Source organism: Lytechinus variegatus, chromosome 12 (genome assembly GCF_018143015.1).
Source record: "Lytechinus variegatus isolate NC3 chromosome 12, Lvar_3.0, whole genome shotgun sequence".
Lineage (NCBI taxonomy): Eukaryota > Metazoa > Echinodermata > Echinoidea > Temnopleuroida > Toxopneustidae > Lytechinus > Lytechinus variegatus.
The window spans coordinates 21,382,833-21,404,195 of record NC_054751.1 but is presented as its reverse complement, the minus strand read 5'-3'; the positions used below and the strand labels follow the sequence as shown (position 1 = coordinate 21,404,195).

Genomic DNA, 21,363 nt, shown 5'->3' with positions numbered 1-21,363 from the left:
CCTAAACAAGTTGTCGCCAGAATATGACCCCGGGAAAAAGCTTTGGAAAAAAACCTGAATTCAAAACCGCCGTTTCTAGAAAATCTTAACCTTCACAAGTAAACTGAAAAGTACCCCTTTAAACGTGTTTTTTTTTAGGGAGGGGGTGCACGCATGTGTACAGCAAGTTATTTGGATCTCATTTTCGCGGGGGACATTTTTTACGATCATTCGGCCATATAAATGACAGTGGATGACAGCCCAGGGGCCAAGATGGGGTTATGTTACGTAAAGCCAGTCCCGTCACAACAATAGCACAACCCGATCCACACATGAAGCTCTTTGGACCATGTGTTGGGATGAAGCCTGCACGTGAATACCACGAGGAGTTAACAATATAGACTAGTCTCAGTAAACAGAACCCTTTTGTTTGTTATTTAATTTTTCTTACTCTATTATCTAGTATTATACTTCGCTCTATTGGGTATTAATACAAGCGGCCTCTTTATATTGAAGTTTTGTCATTTAAGATTAAACTGAGAGTTATAATGAATAGATTAATTGAAATTGAATCATACCTTTGGAAATTAAGGTTAGTTACTTGGTTTTCAATATTGTAATCGGGTTAGCCTTACCGGGAAGGCGGGGGTAAGCCATTCCCCCCTTTTTTTTCATGTTAGAACTTACATGATTCATAATCTTGTATAAATAAGTACCTTGTCATAATTTTTTTTGAATAAACCTAAGTTCATATGATTAAATACAAAAGAACAAGTGTGGATATGACATCATAAACCCACCTAATGAGACGTGCTTTGAACTGTTTCACCGGAATAATGCAAATCTTTAAATTGTGATAACTTCATTATTTGTTATTCGATTTTGATCAAATTTTCAGCATTTTGCTCTGTGAATTTTACTCTATTTATTGAGATATATAAATACCTCAAGCCTGGACTATCCCTTTTAAGGTCAAGTCCACCTCAGAAAAATGTTGATTTGAATCAATAGAGAAAAATCAGACAAGCACAATGCTGAAAATTTCATCAAAATTGGATGTAAAATAAGAAAGTTATGACATTTCAAAGTTTCGCTTATTTTCAACAAAATAGTTATATGAACGAGCCAGTTACATCCAAATGAGAGAGTCGATGATGTCACTCACTCACTATTTCTTTTGTTTTTTGTTGTTGGAATTATACAATATTTCAATTTTTACGAATTTGACGATTAGGACCTCCTTGCCTGAAGTGCAAAATGTTACAATAATGGAATTCCACGTGTTCAGGGAGGAATGAATCTTCATTTCTCATGACGACGAGAAAATAAAAAAATTCATATTTCTTATAATAAAATACAAAAGAAATAGTGAGTGATGTCATCAGTTCCTCATTTGCATACTGACCGAGATGTGCATATAACTGATTTGTAAAATGAAGCGAAGCTTTAAAATGCCATAACTTTCTTATTTTACATCAGACTTTGATGAAATTTTCAGTGTTATGCTTGTTGAATTTTTCTCATTTTATTCAAATCAAGTTTTTGTTGGGATGGGCTTGTCCTTTAAGAGGCGACCCACACTTTCAATAAGGGGTCTGTAATCGTGAACTAACAACCGTACGCCTAGCATGATGGCACACCGCTCATCTCAAGACTCGGATGAAGAGACCATAATTCGTGTTTCAAAATACAGCAGGAAAACAAACCAATCGAAGCGCTGCTGGTATGCAAAAAGGTAGGAACACATTTTAAAATTTGTGTTATAGTAGCAATTCTAACCACAGCTCGTTAATCTAATTAGCAGTTTTTGATTTCTTAATTATAATGTGTTTTTTTTCTTCATTTATTTCATTCGTTTGTTTTTCTTCTGTAGAACATATACCGTACCACGACTCCAATCTGTAACGTTAGACATCTGTTATTCATAATAATTCATATTACTGTGAACATAATATGATAAAACTTTAAAATTAATGTTAAGTCCTATACGGTATGGAATAGACAAAGTGTATTGAATCTACATTATTATCAGGACTGCCAACTCACTATTGAAACTTGCTCATTTTGATCCTTTCTCACTCTACTCTAAAATTTTGTTTCATTTGTTTATATTTCTTAATGATCTCACTCATTTCGACCCCTAAATTTATCACTGGTCTGTGAGGGACTGGAGTCTATTCAATGTCGCCGCGGTACTTATGATATATACAGTGCGTATAAAAGTTTACACTTAGAAAAACTTCTGTAAAATTATACATTTGTAAAATCCTGAAGATTTTTCCACATTTAATGGTACATGCAGATTAAGCAAATGACGATATACGGTACGGTACTGTCGAAAAATATTTCCGCTTGAGTGATCGACCACCCATTTTTAAAAAATTAGTGAAAAATGATTTGCGCAGAACTTTGAAATCATAATCATGAAGAACACGTGCAATTCAGCTAGTAAAATTGATTTGAAGATATCTTTTACCTTTTAAAAATTGTTTCCTTGCCCAAAACACTTCGAAGAGTGAATTGCGTCCCACCCCACTCCCCCAAACACCGAGGCCATCGTGACGATATTGCTTTGCACTGAGCTGTGATCTACATGAAATGGCTTGTGCTTGATTTTCAGTTTGTTAATCATTGTCAAGTTTGGAACAATGGTGGAGAAACAAGTATTAAATGAAAAATCGACTGTAAACCCACTTTTAATGATAAAAACTTAGTGAAAATGCTGGCGATGTCTGATAAAAACTTTTGGTCAGATCAGTTATGTCCTCAGATCCAGCTGGCACAAAAAGGGTTAAGGTTGTGCTTACTAAGTGTTGAACCTTAAATTTGGGTGACAAAATTGTTAAAAAATGCTTGAATGTATCCCTTTATTTCAATTGACTAAAAGTGCAGGGGAAATGTATGAAAAATGTTTCGCAGTGTAAGATTGATTTCGCCTTTTCCCTTTGACACAGCGTGAAAATGAGCATTTCTGCGCGAACAGATTTCTGCGAGCTTTACAAAAATGGACAGTGCTCACTCAAGTGTAAGATTATGTCAAAACTTTTGCTTTCATCAGATAGATGAGACCCAAACCCAAGATGTGAACAATTATGTTGTACATTTTTTAATTCCCAGGACTTTTTCAAAGTGTAAACTTTTTTTTGATACGCGTGTATAGTGAAACTATTTTTTGAGCACCGCGCAGTAGATAGCTTACAGGCCTAGACCGCATGGCAAAGTTACATGTGCTTTGTTAATGCAAGAAAGGTTACGGTATATAAAACATGAATATTTTAATGATGAAATAAGATGATACTGGAAGTATAATTATCTAGAAATGACTATATTGCTCGTATAATCTGCGGTATACCATGGATAGTTGAAACATAATAAATTTCCTGGTAGTAAAATTATGACGTGTTGATGATATACTTCATGCATCTCAGCATGCTCAGTCGAGGTTTCACGCACCGCAAAGCGTCAATTTGTTTGACTTTGTCGGTCTGTCACTGTCTTGCTTTTTATCATATTTGCCTATAGACCAATTTCACGGCCGGTTTATGTATTTGGCCCTCTATCGGCGACGCCATTGCTGCGGTGTGCAAGTGCGCTGCTCGCGATTGGCTCTGTGTACAAATTCAATGAAAGATTACAGATAAACTGTGATATTGTGTCATTAACTTCATCATAAATCAATAAAATGAAGCATGGACACCTGGGTAGACGATGTAAGACAATGGCCATATCTGACCGATGAAGGTATGATGAATTTTTGCACTTTGGCTACCTTTTCCCCTTAGTTTTGTCAGTAAAAGTGAGTTGATGATGACCAAGAATCGCTGTTGGTTTTCATCAGGGAGCTCACTTTTTGTTGCTAGTATTGTGTTAGAGTAGCGGGAGATGAACGAGACAGAGTGAGAGAGAGAGAGGATAAGAGAGGGGATGAGAGAGGGGAGAAGGGGGAGAGAGTATGTGTGAGAGGAGGGGGATAGTGAGAGGGAAGAGGGGAATAGTGAGAAAGGGGGGGGGGGTATAGTGAGAGAGAGAGGGGGGGGGGGGGCTAGCGAGAGAGTGTGTGAAAGAGGGAGAGAGAGGGATAGTGAAATAAAGAGAAGCTAGGGGATAGTGAGAGGGAGAGAGGGATAGTGTGTGTGTGTGTGTAGAGGAGAGAGAGAGAGAGAGAGAGGGACTGATATTTCCGCCTAAGCATGATCAAACAAATCCCCCCTCCCTCCCCCCCCCCACAAAAACCACCACCACCACATTTTATGCAGGCCAAAAGTATCCAAAAGGAGGGGCAAGGCAAGAGAATAAAACTGAGAGGAAGGATAAAGGAGGAAGGGGAAGAGAGATCCACTGGCGACGCATTCCTTCATCACGGCCTGGAAACCTATGCAGGGAGTACGGCTTCACACACAAACAGGCTTCATGAGTCCAAGGCGAATTTCACATTCACTTTGCTTCCAATCCTGAAGCTTTCTCCACTTGTTGTGGCAATTGAACACAGCACAGCTGCGACCTGAACTTCTCCGATTAATGCTCATTGTGAATCTTACAAGAAATCTGCTCAATTGGTTCAAAATAAAAAAAAAATCGAACGAATGTACCAAATACCCTATTGACTTGTGTAGTATAAAAGTTGATTCGCCCACCGCAGCATGGCGACCAGTCTGCTGCCCTCTCACGTTGTGAAATTGGTCTATAGTCAATATTCCTCTCTTTTCTTTTTGTCTTATAAGTTAATTAAAAATACCATAAAGTTTGCAATGTAAAAACGCTGTTTATATATAGGCACTTTTTTTAGAAGTAAATACTTATGGCGCCAAATGTCATTTTTGAATTTCGATAGCGTCATCTTTATTGGATTTTTGGTTGTTTTATATTATTTCTTCTGCTCCTGTTCAAACAAAACTTCAAAAATGAAACATACAAAAGTAACAATTTCAGACGAAAATACAAATAACCAAAGTGATATTTGAACATTCTGTTAATTTTTACACATGTCACCATTTTCAGGCGCGGATCCAGGATTTCGTAGGGAGGGGGGGCCCAAATTCGACCTGATTTTGGCGCCCCTGTGTACTTTTCGGAAAAATGGCGGCCCTCCCTCCCCAGGCAATCATAAGTGCCTTAAATGCATGTTAAATTATATTATTTCATAGGCACATGAATCAGGGGCGGATCCAGCTTTCGCCAATAAAGGGGCCCCAATTTTTTTTTTTCAGCCATATTTTCCCCGATCGGCCGCTCGAAGATTTTTTTTGGGTTTGTTTCTTTGAAGGGGGTAGTCTTACAAGTCACATCTTAGCTTTATTCTTTAAATCAACATAAATGTATAATATCATAATCCTTATTTTATAATGCCTGTGCGAAGCGCGAGCAATTTTTTTTAAATTGCATGAATTTTTTTCCTAAAATTTGAACTTTCTGAAAAAAAGATGTGCCTGCAATAATTACTGCGAACGCGAAGCGCGAGTAGAAATTTGTGATAAACGTTTTGAACTGATCGGAAAGGTAGGCCTACCAGTCCTGTTAAAGACTGCATATAGTTAGCCACGAAAACGTGATATATTTCAACAATCAAATAATGCGATGGCGAAACGCGAGCTGAAAATTTTTGACATTTCTACATAAAAAATGTTAATTTTTTTTTGTAATCATGAACAGGATAGCTATACAGTATTACTTAACAATTGATGCGAGAGCTAAGTCCGGGCGGAAAAATTCTAGATTTGCGAGAATTCTAGAATGCGAGCGCAAAGCGCGAGCAGAAAATGTTTGTATACGTTTTGAACTGATCGAAAGGTGCCTTTTAAGGACTGCTTGCATTTAGCCATGAAGACATTACATATTTCATCAATCAAATAATGCGAGCGCGAAGCGCGAGCTGAAAATTTTTGACATTTCTACATAAAGAATGGAAAACTTTAATACAATATACTTATTACAGAAAAAAGCAATTCGAATCTGTACTGATTCCCAATATTTATCACACACAAATCCATTATCCCATAAACTAAAGACTCTAACAGTATTTGACATAATACACTTCAAAGTTTACTACTTATGTTTAAGTACGTAAATAACATGCTCCCACCTTCATTCCACAACTTTTATACTCTTAATACATCTATTCATTCATACCCTACCCGTTACTCTTCAAATTTCCATTTAATCAACCCCAAACTGCTTATTGCGCAGAGATCCATCAGACACCATGGTCCAGATTTGTGGAACTCTCTACCAGCAGAGTCTGTAAAACAATCTTCGTCTCTTCACTCATTTAAGGCTAACGTTAAATCTATGTCAGAATTTTTGAAGTAAAATTTCTGTGTCGTATCCTTTTTATCGTGAATTTATTCCTCCTTCGATTTAGTCATCACCAATATCTTCATCATGACCACGATCATCTCCATGGCCTTCATCATCATCATCATCATCAACAACAACAACATCATCATATCACCGTCACCCTCAGCTTTATCATCTTCATCTTCACACTATGATATTGCATGAATTCATGTTTCGTATTTGAAAATATATGCCCATTCTGCTTTATAAATGTATTAATTCAATTAGTATAAGTTTGGGATTGTCATTTTTTCAAGAAATCTGCTTATGATGACAAACCTTCTCCTGCAAATTGTGAATATCATATAGTTAATAATTTTGTCTGGAATTATTTTTTTAGTACTCTTTATTTATGATTCATGCCAAAAATGCTAATATTATGTTTATTATGTTATGAAAAATGTATTATACGAATGTTATGGATGCAGAAGAAAACAATAAATCAAATCAAATCAATTGATGCGAGCGCGAAGTGCGAGCGGAAAAATTCTAGATTTGTTTCCTAAACCATGAAAAAGATGAATAAAATGGAATCTTCCTACATGTATATTAATAATGCGAGCGCAAATTGCGAGCGTAAAAAAAAATCGTGATTTCGACCTTGTACGGGATACTCTATTCATGTTTAAATCATGAAAGGGATGAGAAAGGGGATCTTCCTACATTAATAATTCGAGCACAAAGGGCGAGCGGAATTTTTTTATATTGTGATCTGAAACTGGATAAGTGAATGAAAATGCACGCGCGTGTTTCAGATTTAGACCTATGATCTAGGCATTCTACATAATCTTTTATCATGAAAATAAAAGCGAGCGCGAAGCGCGAGCTTAAAATATTTGATATTCCGATCTGATATTTCAAACACTTTATAGGAAACTTGTAAGGTGGATATAAATTGCACTTGATAAAGTTATTACTTTAATTTTGAGACATAGGACCTTGCCATCCTTATAGGACATGTTATCATATGAATATGATGACTATATATCTTCCTATTCATCTTGCTAAGCGCGAGATTAAAAAAGGGACAATTTAATTATTAAATTGATATCTTATTATACATGCATAATGAGGGCGCGGAATCTGATGATATTATGGCCTGAACACTGTACATTCAAGCACCTTTTTATTATGAATAGGATGCATCATTAATTAGTTGATATATTTTTAACCATTAATGCGAGCGCAAATCGCAAGCCGAAATTTTTGATAAACTGTCATGAAAAGGGGATTTTAGGTAGTTTGTTATACAATCAATATTGAGACATACATAACCCGCCAATCAAAAATGCAAGCATAGCGGCGCTAGCTGATGCGTTTTGATAATCAGACCTGAAAAGGGATATTTTGAAAACTTTATGGAATACATGAAAATAATAGGTACCTGATAAATCAAATTCGCGAACGCACAGCGCAATTGGAAAATGTTAATATTCAGACCATAAAACTGACATTTTTACAGAGCACGTTTTAAAATTCAATATGTAAATCACAAAAATTAATGAAAGTTCGATTTCCAAGGAGAAATATGTTTTGTATACTGACTTCCAAACTTGATATTTAAGCTCCACGTTGAACAAGATATGTGGATCATTTAACAGGCAATGCGAGCGCGAAGCGCGAGCGAAAATTTTATATAGTGACATGAAATATTTTTTCCAAGCCTTCCTCTCATCTTATTTTATTCATTCGTCTTCCTCCTTTTTTTCTCTCTCTTTTCTTTTCCTTCCTTTTTCTTTCCTTCCCTTTTTTTTGCTCTACCAATAGGGGGGCGCGGGCGCCTCGGGCCCCCACCTGGATCCGCCTATGCATTAAGAAGAGGCAAATGAATAATGGATTTATAATGATGTGTTCATGAATAAATGTAATATCACTTATAAAAATAATCAATGCGAGCGGGAAACTCGAGCGATTTGTATTTTAACCATTTGATGCTTTCAATTTCGTTAAATTTCTCATCAGAGTAGGCCCTGCTAGAATTATGTGAGCGGGAGCCAGGCGCGGATCCAGGATTTCTTAGGGGGCCCTAATTTCAAGTCAAGTAATAATCGTGCCGAAATATTGACTCCCATTGCCGAATGGGTAATGTCTAGTTCAGTTAATTCTCACAGAAACCTCTCTTGCATTGTAGGCATTCTTCGTTCCTGTGGGTACTCCCATTTTTTTCTACTTTTTGTTTCAGGGTTGAAAAATCTTAGGGGGATGACACCCCTGTATCGCCACGTATGAAAACTGGTTGTGCAATAACTAAATTGCATATTCTGCATGAAAGAAAATTAATATTTTATTTTGGGTAAGATATTCTTCAAAAGATATAAATTAACATGCTTTTTATTATATAGTTGAGGTAGACTCCGTAGTCAGCACTCAGCATTTACTAATTGGGAGTGCACTGCCTACTTAGATCTGTGTTTGGATTTATTATACATTATTCGCTTGAAATCCATTCAAAACAGTGAGTTGTCTTGTCAATCCTAATCAACAAACATTGGCTCTTCCGCTCTTGCAAAAATCATATAAAGTATCAAAAGGTTATGTATCTTATAATCTTGCTCAAATTTTATATACTCCAAATAGATTTTCAAAAGAAACAGAATGCGTGTAAACGGTGTATATAAATAGAAAATAAGATACTAAAGATAAATATACTGTAAAAATATTCTTTATTATCAGTGTCTTTATAAATATGAAAACAATGCTCTTAAGTTCGCATCATTTTGGACGATAAGTTCTAATCTCTCTCTTTCATACGATACTAGCGAAACATGAATTCCAAGGTCCCATGTATCTTGTATACATCAACTAGTTCAAGATGTAACAATAAATGTAAATGATAGCAATGCAGTTTAGGCCTGAGTAAATACACAACAAAAAAAGTAAGTCCCCCTAAATCAAATTGCTGTAACTTTTGAACAGAATTATTTTGAGATATGATATTTCGTAGGTGGTTTTCTACACTCATTAAGCAACTCCTGGTGAAAAATGAGATTGATCGGTTGTGTCATGCATGAGTGATTAAAGATTGAATTGAAAATGACTATTTTTGAAAGTCACAAGAATCGATTTTCAGATTGTGCATATGCAAAGTTGGGCAAAAAATGTTTTTACGTGAATTTCATGGTGTTATGCTGTTTTACTATCCATTTAGCCACTCCACACACAATTTTGATATTGTATGTTCATGGTTGAGTGAGCACAGTGTATTGCAGGGGCCGCGGGGGGTGCTGGGGGCTTCAGCCCCTCACTTTTTTTCCAAAAGCTTGTACACAAATGTAAAAATGATCATACGATTGTGATTTTCTGGATGGTCAGCCCCCTTCCCACTTTCAAAACCGTTCCGCGGCCCCTGTATTGTGACGTATCATCATAGGGGTTTATGGTAGTATCCTCTAAAACTTGTTAGATCATGTTAAAATTTGGAAATGTTGATGTCTTCCCCGATTATAGGCCCCTCCCCCATTTCGAAATTCTGGATCCACCACTGACAGACTGATTTGTCCATAAACATGATAAATTAAACTGATCATGAGAAATTGTTAGGGAAGTATGCATTTATGCAGTATAAAGAGTATTCATACCTAAGTTTTCGAATGTGCTCGCTCAACCATGAAAATATTTAAAGTTCGGAACGTGTGTAGTGATAGAAATGATGGATGATAAAAACAACAGCAATTAAAGTCACATTTGAAACCGAATTTGCCCCCAATATTCACTTTATTACCCTTTAAAATGAGTCTTTGGCATTGAAAATACAAATTTTCCCACTTTGATGCGTGCTCGCTCATCCATGAATATACAAATCGATTTCATTTTTGCACAGAAAGATTGCCCATAGGTTGATAAACATTACTGCCAAGTGACATTGCTAAAGACAGCCGTGAAAAAAAGTTCCACCATATTGAATAAGGGCTTACTTATTCTTAAATATATGCACCTTTAATGTACACAAGTCTATGAGAGAGGAAGTCAAAATTTTAACAAATATGAAATGAGGGTTTGTGTCATGGACGGTTTTTGTTACTTCTGCCAACAAATATTTCATGAAACTTCGCACATGGCTTCAAGGTAACACTATCTAAAAGCCGCGCACACCAAAAGAATCATTCGATACGGCACAGAGTGGGGCTAAGGCCTAGAACTTTCTTCTCATTTGCATAATTTTCGAATAGTGTGTGCTCACTGATGCATTAAACATCGGGATTTTCATAAGAATCAAATCAAATGAACTATGCAAGGAGGTTTGTGAAAGATATACATAGTTACAAATTGCATTTTTCTAATAACGTAAAAACGAGCTGATCACATTCCACATGTTCATTCAAGCGTGAATGTGTAATTAAACGCCTTTGAATCATTGAAGCATGTTAATTGGTCATGAACATAACGAAAAAGTTGAGAAAAGATAATTTTCAGTTACCAAAATGAAACTACATGCCTATGATATTTATAAAATCGTATTTTTGTTTTCAATAAATATTCATTGAACCGTGAAACGATGGTTATTGTTGAAGATGCTCTCCCCCAAAATAACTGTCATCATATTCTATCATTTTTATTGATAGAAATGTGTACAAAATTCAATTATAGTAATTTTGGACTTGTGTTTATTCAACCATAAAATTTAGTCAAAAAAGTTGTATCATCTTTTAGAAAGTACCTTTTACAAGCCTTCTAACCATTTTTCATGATGAGAATGTGGAATTAGCTCCAATAAAATGGAATCAAAGTAATGATATTTGGCTTGTGACTTTTGAAAAGTGACATTTTTGCCTTCTGACGGTGCTCACTAAAGCATGACGTAAAATACGTCCATAGCATTTACTCAGAGGAAAGCTTATAAAATTACTTACACGCTCATGTAAAAATATATTAAAAACTCGCATTGGTTCGGAAATTATTGATGTTTGTTTAAGGGGGACTTACTTTTTTGTTGTGTATAGTTTCAGTGGAATTCGTTAAAAAATAATAAAACGTGATTTCCCACTGTAGGTTGGAAACGAAAAGGTGTCGTATCATGAACTGTATATAGCTGTCTTTTACGCATTACTACATGAAACAACAATATAGGAACGATAAAAACCATACAGTTATTTCAGTTATTTGAGTATTTGACGATTCGTCAAAAAATAAAACACGCATCCGAAACTTTCACCTTTACAATGAATGTTTCATTTATTCTTTTACATATTGCACACCAAGAAATAAAGGTTCAAAATTGAACCCCGAAAGGTTGATGCAAAATCAGCACCCTATGGGTTAAAAATTTGAACCCCTGATTTGGGGTTCCAAAATTGAACCCTGCGGTTGGGGTTCATTGTTGCACCCTGCGGGTTCAAAACTGCACCCCTAAATTTCAAATTGAAACCCTAGGGGTGCAGTTTTGAACCCGCAGGGTGCAAAAATGAACCCCAACCGCAGGGTTCAATTTTTGAACCCCAAATCAGGGGTTCAATTTTTGAACCCATAGGGTGCTGATTTTGCATCAGCCTTTTGGGGTTCAATTCTAAACCTTTATTTCTTATTGTGTGCAAGTAAACTTCAAAATTTCTGTAAATAATATCTATCAATATATCCATCAGTGTTGTAGACAAGGCTAAAACCTCCAAGGCCAAGGCTTTAATACCCAAGACCAAGGCTTCAATTCCCAAGCATAGGCGGCGGAAGCGGGGGGACAGGGGGACGTGTCCCCCCCCCTAAATTTGAGGAGGGGGGGACGGTCCCCCCTTTGTTGTTGATGACCTTTTTTTTTTTTTTTTTTGCTTGTCAATTTATTTTCCTACGTTACCCCTAAAATTTTGGGGTTAAGAACCTTTTTTTTTTTTGCCTTGTCAAAAAATTTTTGGTTGTCCCCTCCTAAAATTTTTGGCTTCCGCCGCCAATGACCCCAAGGCCTAAAAACCTCAAGGCCAAGGCATTTAAAAACTTTCAATATATGGAACAATGAGCCAACAACAAGGCGGCAGTTCAAATATCAGTACGGCGCGGCGCCCCTACATGTAAGTCGATCATCAATGTGCCCCCCCCCGTTCGAACATTAATTCGGCACCCAGTTCGAACATCATTTTGACATCCCTTCGAACTCAATTTACCTTCCCTAGTTCGAATATCATTTCGCCCCCTTAGCTCGAGTATCAATTTTGCGCCCCCCCTAGTTTGAACATCAATTCGGCGCCCCCTAGTTTGAGTATCAATTTGGCGCCCCCACTTCGAACATCATTTCAGCGCCCCCCTAGTTCGAACATCGATTCGGCCCCCCTTCCCAGTTCGAGTATTATTTTTGCGCCCCCAGTTCGAACATTATTTTAACATCCCTTCGAACTTTATTTCGGCGCCCTCCTAGTTCGAATATCAATTCGGCGCCCCTACATGTAGGTCGATCATCACTTCGCCCCCCCCCCGTTCGAACATCAATTTGGCCGCATCCATTCGAACATCATTTTGGCGCTCTCCTAGTTCGAATATCGATTCGGCGCCCCTACATGTAGGTCCAACATCAATTTGGCGCCCTAAGTTCGAATACCATTTCGCCACCCCCCCCCCAGCTCGAGTATCAATTTGGCGCCCCCTACATCAACTTGGCGCCCCTACGTCGAACATCAATTCGGCCCCCTCCCTAGTTCGAGTATCAATTTGGTGTCCCCACTTCGAACATCATTTCGGCGCCCTCCTAGTTCGAATATCAATTCGGCGCCCTCCTAGTTCGAATATCAATTCGGCGCCCCTAAATATAGGTCGATCATCAATTCGGCCCCCCCCCCGTTCGAACATAAATTAGGCCCCCAGTTCGAACATCATTTTGGCATCCCTTTGAACTCAATTTGCCTTCCCTAGTTCGAATATCATTCCCCCCCCTAGCTCGAGTATCAATTTTGCGCCCCCCTAGTTCGAACATCAATTCGGCGACCCCCTAGTTTGAGTATCAATTGGCGCTCCCCTAGCTCGAACATCGATTCGGCCCCCCTCCCCAGTTCGAGTATTAATTCTGCGCCCCCAGTTCGAACATTATTTTAACATCCCTTCGAACTTTATTTCGGCGCCATCCTAGTTTGAATATCAAGTCGGCGCCCCTACATGTAGGTCTAATATCAATTTGGCGCCCCTAGTTCGAATATAAATTCGGCGCCCCTACATGTAGGTCGATCATCACTTCGGCCCCCCCCCCCCCGTTCGAACATCAATTTGGCCCCAAGTTCGAACATCATTTTGGCATCCCTTCGAACATCATTTTGGCGCCCTTCTAGTTCAAATATCAATTCGGCGCCCCTAAATTAGGACGATCATCAATTCGCCCCCCCCCCCGTTCGAACATAAATTAGGCCCTCAGTTCGAACATAAATTAGGCCCTCAGTTCGAACATCATTTTGGCATCCCTTCGAACTCAATTTGCCTTCCCTAGTTCGAATATCATTCCCCCTAGCTCGAGTATCAATTTTGCGCCCCCCTAGTTCGAACATCAATTCGGCGACCCCCTAGTTTGAGTATCAATTGGCGCTCCCCTAGCTCGAACATCGATTCGGCCCCCCTCCCCAGTTCGAGTATTAATTTTGCGCCCCCAGTTCGAACATTATTTTAACATCCCTTCGAACTTTATTTCGGCGCCATCCTAGTTCGAATATCAAGTCGGCGCCCCTACATGTAGGTCCTATATCAATTTGGCGCCCCTAGTTCGAATATCAATTCGGCGCCCCTACATGTAGGTCGATCATCACTTCGGCCCCCCCCCGTTCGAACATCAATTTGGCCCCCAGTTCGAACATCATTTTGGCATCCCTTCGAACATCACTTTGGCGCCCTTCTAGTTCGAATATCGATTCGGCGCCCCTACATGTAGGTCCAACATCAATTTGGCGCCCCTAGTTCGAATACCATTTCGCCACCCCCCCCCCCTAGCTCGAGTATCAATCTGGCGCCCCTAGTTCCAACATCAATTTGGCGCCCCTACGTCGAACATCAATACGCCCCCCCCCCCCGTTCAAACATCAATTCTGCCCCCAGTTCGAACAGCATTTTGACATTTCGTCGAACATTATTTCAGCGCCCTTTTGGTTCGAACATCATTTTCTTTCCCCGTCTTCCTCTCCCCTTTTCTTCTCTTCTTTCCCCCTTTCTCTCTTTCTTTTTTCATCCCTCTTTTCTTCCCTCTTCTTCCCTCTTTCTTTTTTTTTTTTCCTCTTCTCTCTCTTCCTCTTTTTTTCTCCCCCTCCCCTCCCTTTTCTTCTCTTCCTTCCCCTCTTCCTCTTTCTTTCTTTTTTTCCCTTTTTTCTTTCTCTCTTTTTTTTTTTCCTCCCTCTTCCCCTTTCTCCTTTTTTCCCCTCTTCCTCTTTTTTCTTCCCCCTCTCCCCCTCCCTTTTCTTCTCTTTCTTTCCCCTTTTCTTCTCTTCCTTTCCCCTTTTCTTCTCTTCCTTTCCCCCTTTTTCCCCTTCTCTCTCTTTTTCCTCTTTTTTCTTCCCTCTTCCTCGCTTTCCTTTTTTCTCCTTTTCCTTTTCCCCTCTTCCTCTCTCTTTCCCCCTCTTCCTCTTTTTTCTTCTCCCTCCCCTTCCCTTTTTCTTCTCTTCCTTCCCCCTCTTCCTCTTTTTTCTCTTTCTTTCCCCTCTTCTTCTCCTTTTTTTTTCCTTCTTCTTTTCCCTCTCTTTTTTCTTCTCTTCTTTCCTCCCTCTCCCTTTCTTTTCTTCTCTTCCTCCTTTTCTTTCCTCTTTTTCCTCTCTTTTTTGTCTCCTTTTCCTTTCCCTCTCTTTTTCCTTCTCTTTCTTTCCCTTTTTCTCTCCTTCCCTTCCTTCCCCCTCTTTCCTTTTTCTTCTTTTCTTCCCCCTTTCCTCTCTCTTTTTTTCCCTCTTCCTCCTTCCCCTCTTCCTCGCTCTTTTCCCCTCTCCTCTCTCTCCTTTCCTCTTTTCTTTCCCCCCTTTTCCTCTCTTTTTTTTCTTCCGTTCTTCTTTTCTTTCCCCTCTTCCCCTCTTTTTCTCTTTCTTTCCTTCTCTCTTTTTTTAGCCGAAGAGGGGGGGGGGCCGAGGCCCCCTCGGCCCCCCCATGGATCCGCGCCTGGGCCTACATTTATTTTGCATTTGATCATAAATTATGATTGTCTATTTTGTAGGATATTGTGATTCAATTAAATTTTCCTTGTTAAATCTATAAAAAATTGTATAATTGATAAAATGAAACTCAACTGTTTTGTGGAAAATAATTGAAACTTTGAAAATTAACTTTCTTATTTCACATTTTGAAGAAATTTTCAGCATCAAACTTCTTAGAATCTTCCCTTTTTGAGTTTGGGGAGAATCTCCAATCGTTAGTTGTTATTTTAGCCCATACGGCGCTAAAACTAAAACCGAAATTCCCTGTATCAGATCATCAACCCCGACCAAGCTGGCTGACGCTGCAGTGATTTGCGGATCCGGCATGAATATGTTTCAGAGTTTATTACTGAATTGGTGTTTTGATATTGGTTTATCAATAAAAGTATCTGTATTACAGAACAAAATGTGTGATTGTCGACATTTTCTCCCTTTTCAGTATTCTTTGGAAGTGAATCATGGAAAATTCTGAACAGTATACGGTGTGTCTTGATGAAGATAAAATAAAATTAACAGCACAAGAAGACGATGTATCAACGACAGTCCTCTTCTCTGCCTCTGGTGAGATGGAGGAGAAGATGATAAATGAAAGATGTTCCATCTATGAAAAGGTACGGCAGTCATTGCGTCTATTGGTTGATTATAATTTCTAACCGAATTCAATCAAACACAGTTATCCCTGCTGGAAAGAACACAGTGTCCCACAGTGTGTTCACATAGTCGACTCTGTGAAGATGTGATTCACAATGTTAAAACGCTCCAATTTAACAGTGTGAAGATGATTTCACATTGTGGACACCTCCACTGTGTGGTTTACCACAGAGTGTTCACTTAGTGATGTTTGATTTCACAGTGCGAATTTACTTGTTCACAATGTGAAGATGTGATTCACAATGTTAAAACGCTCCAATTTAACAGTGTGAAGATGATTTCACACCGTGTTTCACACTGTGGGACACTGTGTTCTTTCATATGCGTATGCATTTTGTTTATGTTCGATTCTCAATCTATACCCTTCCACATATTTTGTTTATCAAAGAATATTTGTGAGGGAAGTGAGCAGGGACAAAAATCTATACTCCTGATCCTTTAATGATGAATTTGATCGAATATTAATATATTACAAATGATAAATTATACACAATATGCCTACCATATCTTATTTATTTATTTATTTTTGTTTGGGGGGGGGTGGATGATACAGCATCCCCACCTTGGAAACTTTGCAGGGCGGTGCATCCCCACTGAATACAAAAATATAACCATCGATGTTTATGATATATTCTTGTGGATCATGAGTTATGATCACGATGATGAAGTTCGTTCGTATAGATCGAAACCTTATACTAGAAAATTTAAAATGTTGATCCATGCATTCACCCTTTAATTTTGACTAATAGATTCAAATTCTCCAGGCACACGCGATCAAATATATTGAACAAATAAGATGTTACCTGTTGTTTAAATGTCCATAATTCATAGTTCTTGCTTCTGATTCGTCTGTTTCCAGATGGAGCGCTCTTTCTTCGGTGAGAAACTCGTATATGTTCTCTCAGTGACAAGTGTTCTCGTATTAACCTGTTCGCTGACTGCTTTCCAGTGGAATATCCCCTACATCTATCTGATCCTCCTCACAGTCACAATGCCTATGAGAGTCTATAGATATTGGCAAATGAAACAGCAGTTCTTTCTCCTGGATTGGTGCTATGTGTCCAATTTTCTTCTCCTGATATATATCATGTACGTTAACGTTATTCAGTTGGTTTTTAGAAGTGATTTGCAAACAGGTCATTTACAAAACTAAAACTTACATGCGTACAGGGAATGTGAAAGTAATTAAAATTTTTTTTTTTCTTCTTCAATTCCTTGAACAGTTATCGATTGGAGAATTTAGGTTTCTTTAAGAAAGAACATGAACCACTGGCATGTATTTTCAATGCTTTATTCTTGAATAAGTTAACGTTACAATACAATATGAATCCCTTTACAGTAGGCCTACGTTCGTCCAATGACAATATTCAAATTTGTATACATTTAATATTAGAATTCTTGCAATGTGCTGGATGTAGGTCTGACCATTTTACCGATTCATTTAAGTCTTCGTACATTGACCATTTCTAGGTTGATAACCTTCCAAGTTGGAAAGAAATTCTGACCCAAAATAATGTGCAAAGCGTTAAGTATATCTTATTTGAGATTCTTTAGGTCGAATAGTTGTCCCGGGAGATTTGACCCGGGCAGATCTACTTACGTTTGTAAATGTTAAAGAGAATTAAGCCTAATAGTGAAGCAAGCTAATGTTTTATTTCACTTTCACTTTCATACCCTCAACGACTGGACAACACACAGAGGTTTTCCAGAGAACGGTACCTTCTTCACCGTCGTCTTCGGGTTGTCCAACGGTCCTGTAGCCTGGGCCATCCTGACCTTCCGTAACTGCTTGGTACTGCACAGTGTGGAACGCATGACCAACCTCATCATCCATATCTTACCCATGCTTGTCACATACTCTATCAAATGGTATCCGGTCCAAACGGGGAGTTTATGGGTTAGGAGTTTCTCTCAGACGCCGATGATACTGACCACTGAGGAACTACGATCCGAAGAGAGTCTTGTATGGTTAATGGTGCTACCCCTTGGAGTTTACATGACCCATTCGGTCAGTTTAACATGATAGTATTCGTAGAAGCTAATGTGTGACACGTCATTTGCTCCTGCGACAATATTTTTGTTCCATGCAGGTGTAAGATTTAGGGTTAGGGTTGCGTTAGGTTTAGGGTAGGATATTAAATCCAGGGTTGAAGTTGGTCATTCGATTATTTTGTAGAAGTTAGAGCGGAGCAATTGTCGCTGCAGTAAATGTCATGGAACCAGTTAATGATTATAAGAAGTGATTTTGTGATAACTGTATTACAGATGACTCTGAATACATTTTGATATCATTTATGATTTTATTTAACCAAGTTCCTGCTTCATCCAAATTCTATTTTGGCACATTTTGATTCAAATGTTTGGAAATACAAATGCATAAATTGTCGGCAAATCATGTGGCACTTTATCTCAATTGTCAATCAATTTACCCAACAACGCTAACGTCGACTAGGCTCATGTCAGGCATTCACTGCTTTCAGTAGAAATTGCTATGTTGCCATTCTTTGTTGACATTCTTGTGACAAATGTGCATTGATAGTTGTTTATTTATCTGTGATTACAGAACATGCCACATCGAGGGGCTAACAGGGGGATCACAGTATGGTTGTTTTATTTTAAATAAGTTTTTATCTTCTATTTCCAGATTTTGTACGTGGTTCTGATCACGGGAGTTGTAAAGTAAGTATGACGTTGTGCAGGGCGTGTGTATAGGGGGACGGGGGGAGGAATGTTTATTTTATGTGCCAATATTTGTGTAGAAAAACAAATGCAAGCAAAATGAAAATGAAGGAGAGTGGGTTATCAGCATAAAGGTATTTATTTACCTTTCAGAAAGAATCTAATTAATAAATATTTTAATTAGATTACAAATAATCACAGATCCAGGGAAGGGGGGGGGGGGGCTTATCCTTCTGTCCCTAGCCCATCATGCCCATGGATCTGAAACGTATACTGAGAGAGAACCCTATCATATATAGGTCCCCGCTTATACCTCAAACCATGGACCTACCAGCAAACCATCAGTCGATCGTGACTAGACGTACATGTATTTGTGTTTTATTATTTTTTAAAAACATTTTCCGTGGTTTGAACCGGGGTTTGAATGGGTTCAGAAGGTTTTTTGATAGTTATACTTTGGTAATTGTCGGCTGATTACATCTTCACGTGAATTACATTCTCATTGCAGAGTCCACCCCTCCAATGCATCATAAATCGCGTCTAAAAAGCCCACAATGTGATCTCAAAAAGTGCTTCATTTTGTTTTTACACGTATTTGCAGGCCTGCAGAAGAATACAGCAACATATACAGATACATGTCTGAGCCTCCGGGATCGTTGGCAAAAGTAACCAGTTGTGCAGGTGAAAGGTCAGTTGGAACACGTGTTTCACTCTTTAAAAACTGGTTTAATTTGTTCAGGAAACTTCTGGTGCCACCTGGGTAAAAAATATGGCTAGGAACAAGTCCAAGTGTGACTACTTCTATGTCACAACTGACCCCTTCTGTGTTACAGCGAACTTTAATCCGGATCATTTTGACCCGTAACGATGCTACCAGGACCCGGATTCGAGGTCGGCTCTTGTTCAGCTAGGGCATTTGCAAATATTTTGGAAGAGTTTACTTGAGCAATTTAGTTTGAGGCATAGCATTTCATTCTTCCTATATACTTCACTCTCATGTTGATGGTTTAAGTTAGGATCATTCACCAAAAGTTTTTATGAATTTCCCAATTAATGAATGGTTCAATAAATCGTTAATGTAAGTTATGGCAAAACCAGTTTTTCCGATTGTGTTTGTTTGTATGTCCAATTCATTGTCGTAATGATATTGTCACTTTCGTATCCTATCTTGTTATTTTCCCTAGATAATTATGAATTATTGCTTCTTTTATTTTCTTTGCTAATAGCTATAAAGTGCTTTACAATATCTTTATAGTATTATTATTATCAACAGTGAGTCCATTGTGATTATTGATTGCACCTCTTTATTTACATACCGCTCCATGCACCAAATGTTCCCAAAGAATGTTTATACACAATCAAATGTTGTTCATCTTATTCGTCTGATTGAAATTACGGTTCATTTATTCATTATCCAGAGGACTTTTGGTCATGATTTTACTTCATTTGAATCGCAGACCTTCCGAGAGGTTTTTTTTTATCATGCTTCTTCTTGTGTCTTTTTTCTCTTTTCCAGATTTCGACCGGTAGTCTTTCTCAGTTTGAACGGTACCTACGCCGCCTTAACGTTAGTTGGGACGTGGTTATGGTTTCAGTTCCATGTCGCTCATATACTCTTTGTCTGTCTGATGGTGATGATAGCTACATACAATGGAGCCACGTTCTACCTGCATCCTTTCATGCAGAAAGGCTTAGCTGCTGACCCTTACAGAGTTTGCGGGCGAGAATACTTCTAGGTATCCAAGCTTTCTTTGACCTTGGAGCATGGAACTTTTGTCAGTGATTTTGCACAGAATAATTTGCCCTCTTAGCCAATCCAGACGCACAGATTTGCAGTAGCTCTCATCAAGGCATCGTTGGTGAAAATTACCGACCATTTGTTTTATGAAATGCTCACCAAAACTTGAAGTACACTCGATGACAAGTGTTCCTGCACTGGGAAAGTGCCCCAAGTTTCGCTGCAAACCCTCGGCAAATCGTGGGTTAAACAGATTTTCCGACTAATCCGTTTAAGTTGACAATTACGGTCGGGCTCCTGGACAAGTATCAGAAGCAAACAATTTTTAATGCTATGATTTCTTTATTCACAGCCATGTAGTCATGAAACTTATGACCAACTTTCTCAAAGTTCAAATAAAAAGCTTCAAATTCTACGATTTGTGACATATGTTAGCGCACTTGGCGATATAATGTGATGTTGTGACGGCGCGGGGGTTGTTTCAAGCTGAAAGGAGAATGATAAGTTTGGCGCAAATATTCATTGCTGAATGATGCAAGTCTCGTCTCCGATTTCTTTACAAGGTACTTTATCGGGAGTCAGAACAGATACTTTTAAACGTTATATTATGGAGCTATTAGGCCCTACTAGATTTGTTTTCCAACACGTGATATTTTTTACTCTTGCAGTGTAAGATTATGCATATTCACAGGGCGCTTTATAATTCTCACTTCTTACTCAATCGATGTATGAGAGTGCACCTTTTCTGAATGGATTATATTGTATTACATTGATTACAGGATGTACTTGTTCTTCCTCTCAATATTTGGGTGAAAGCCAAAAGAAATGGTTAGCGCCCTTCGTAATCAACTAGTAATTTGTTATGAATACACTATCATTACACTTGATTAAACAAAGTCTCTATTTTTAGAG

General features: G+C 38.4%; 1 protein-coding gene across 1 annotated transcript; it reads left to right on the top strand.

Moving 5' to 3' along the window:
• The first annotated feature begins 1,611 nt into the window (after positions 1-1,611).
• On the top strand, positions 1,612-21,363 carry LOC121425628 (glycerophosphocholine acyltransferase 1-like). Its single transcript, XM_041621750.1, has 7 exons — positions 1,612-1,714; positions 15,823-15,994; positions 16,894-17,123; positions 17,733-18,042; positions 18,679-18,713; positions 19,315-19,401; positions 20,230-21,363. The coding sequence occupies exons 2-7, from the start codon at positions 15,842-15,844 to the stop codon at positions 20,447-20,449; spliced, it is 1,035 nt and encodes a 344-aa protein (XP_041477684.1). The 5' UTR covers positions 1,612-1,714; positions 15,823-15,841; the 3' UTR covers positions 20,450-21,363.

Excerpts from the sequence above, each read along its gene's own strand:
- LOC121425628 (XM_041621750.1), top strand. The coding sequence starts at position 15,842 with ATGGAAAATTCTGAACAGTATACGGTGTGTCTTGATGAAGATAAAATA. Across the intron at positions 18,714-19,314 it reads CTGATCACGGGAGTTGTAAA|GCCTGCAGAAGAATACAGCA; the intron begins GTAAGTATGACG and ends ACGTATTTGCAG. Across the intron at positions 19,402-20,229 it reads ACCAGTTGTGCAGGTGAAAG|ATTTCGACCGGTAGTCTTTC; the intron begins GTCAGTTGGAAC and ends TCTCTTTTCCAG.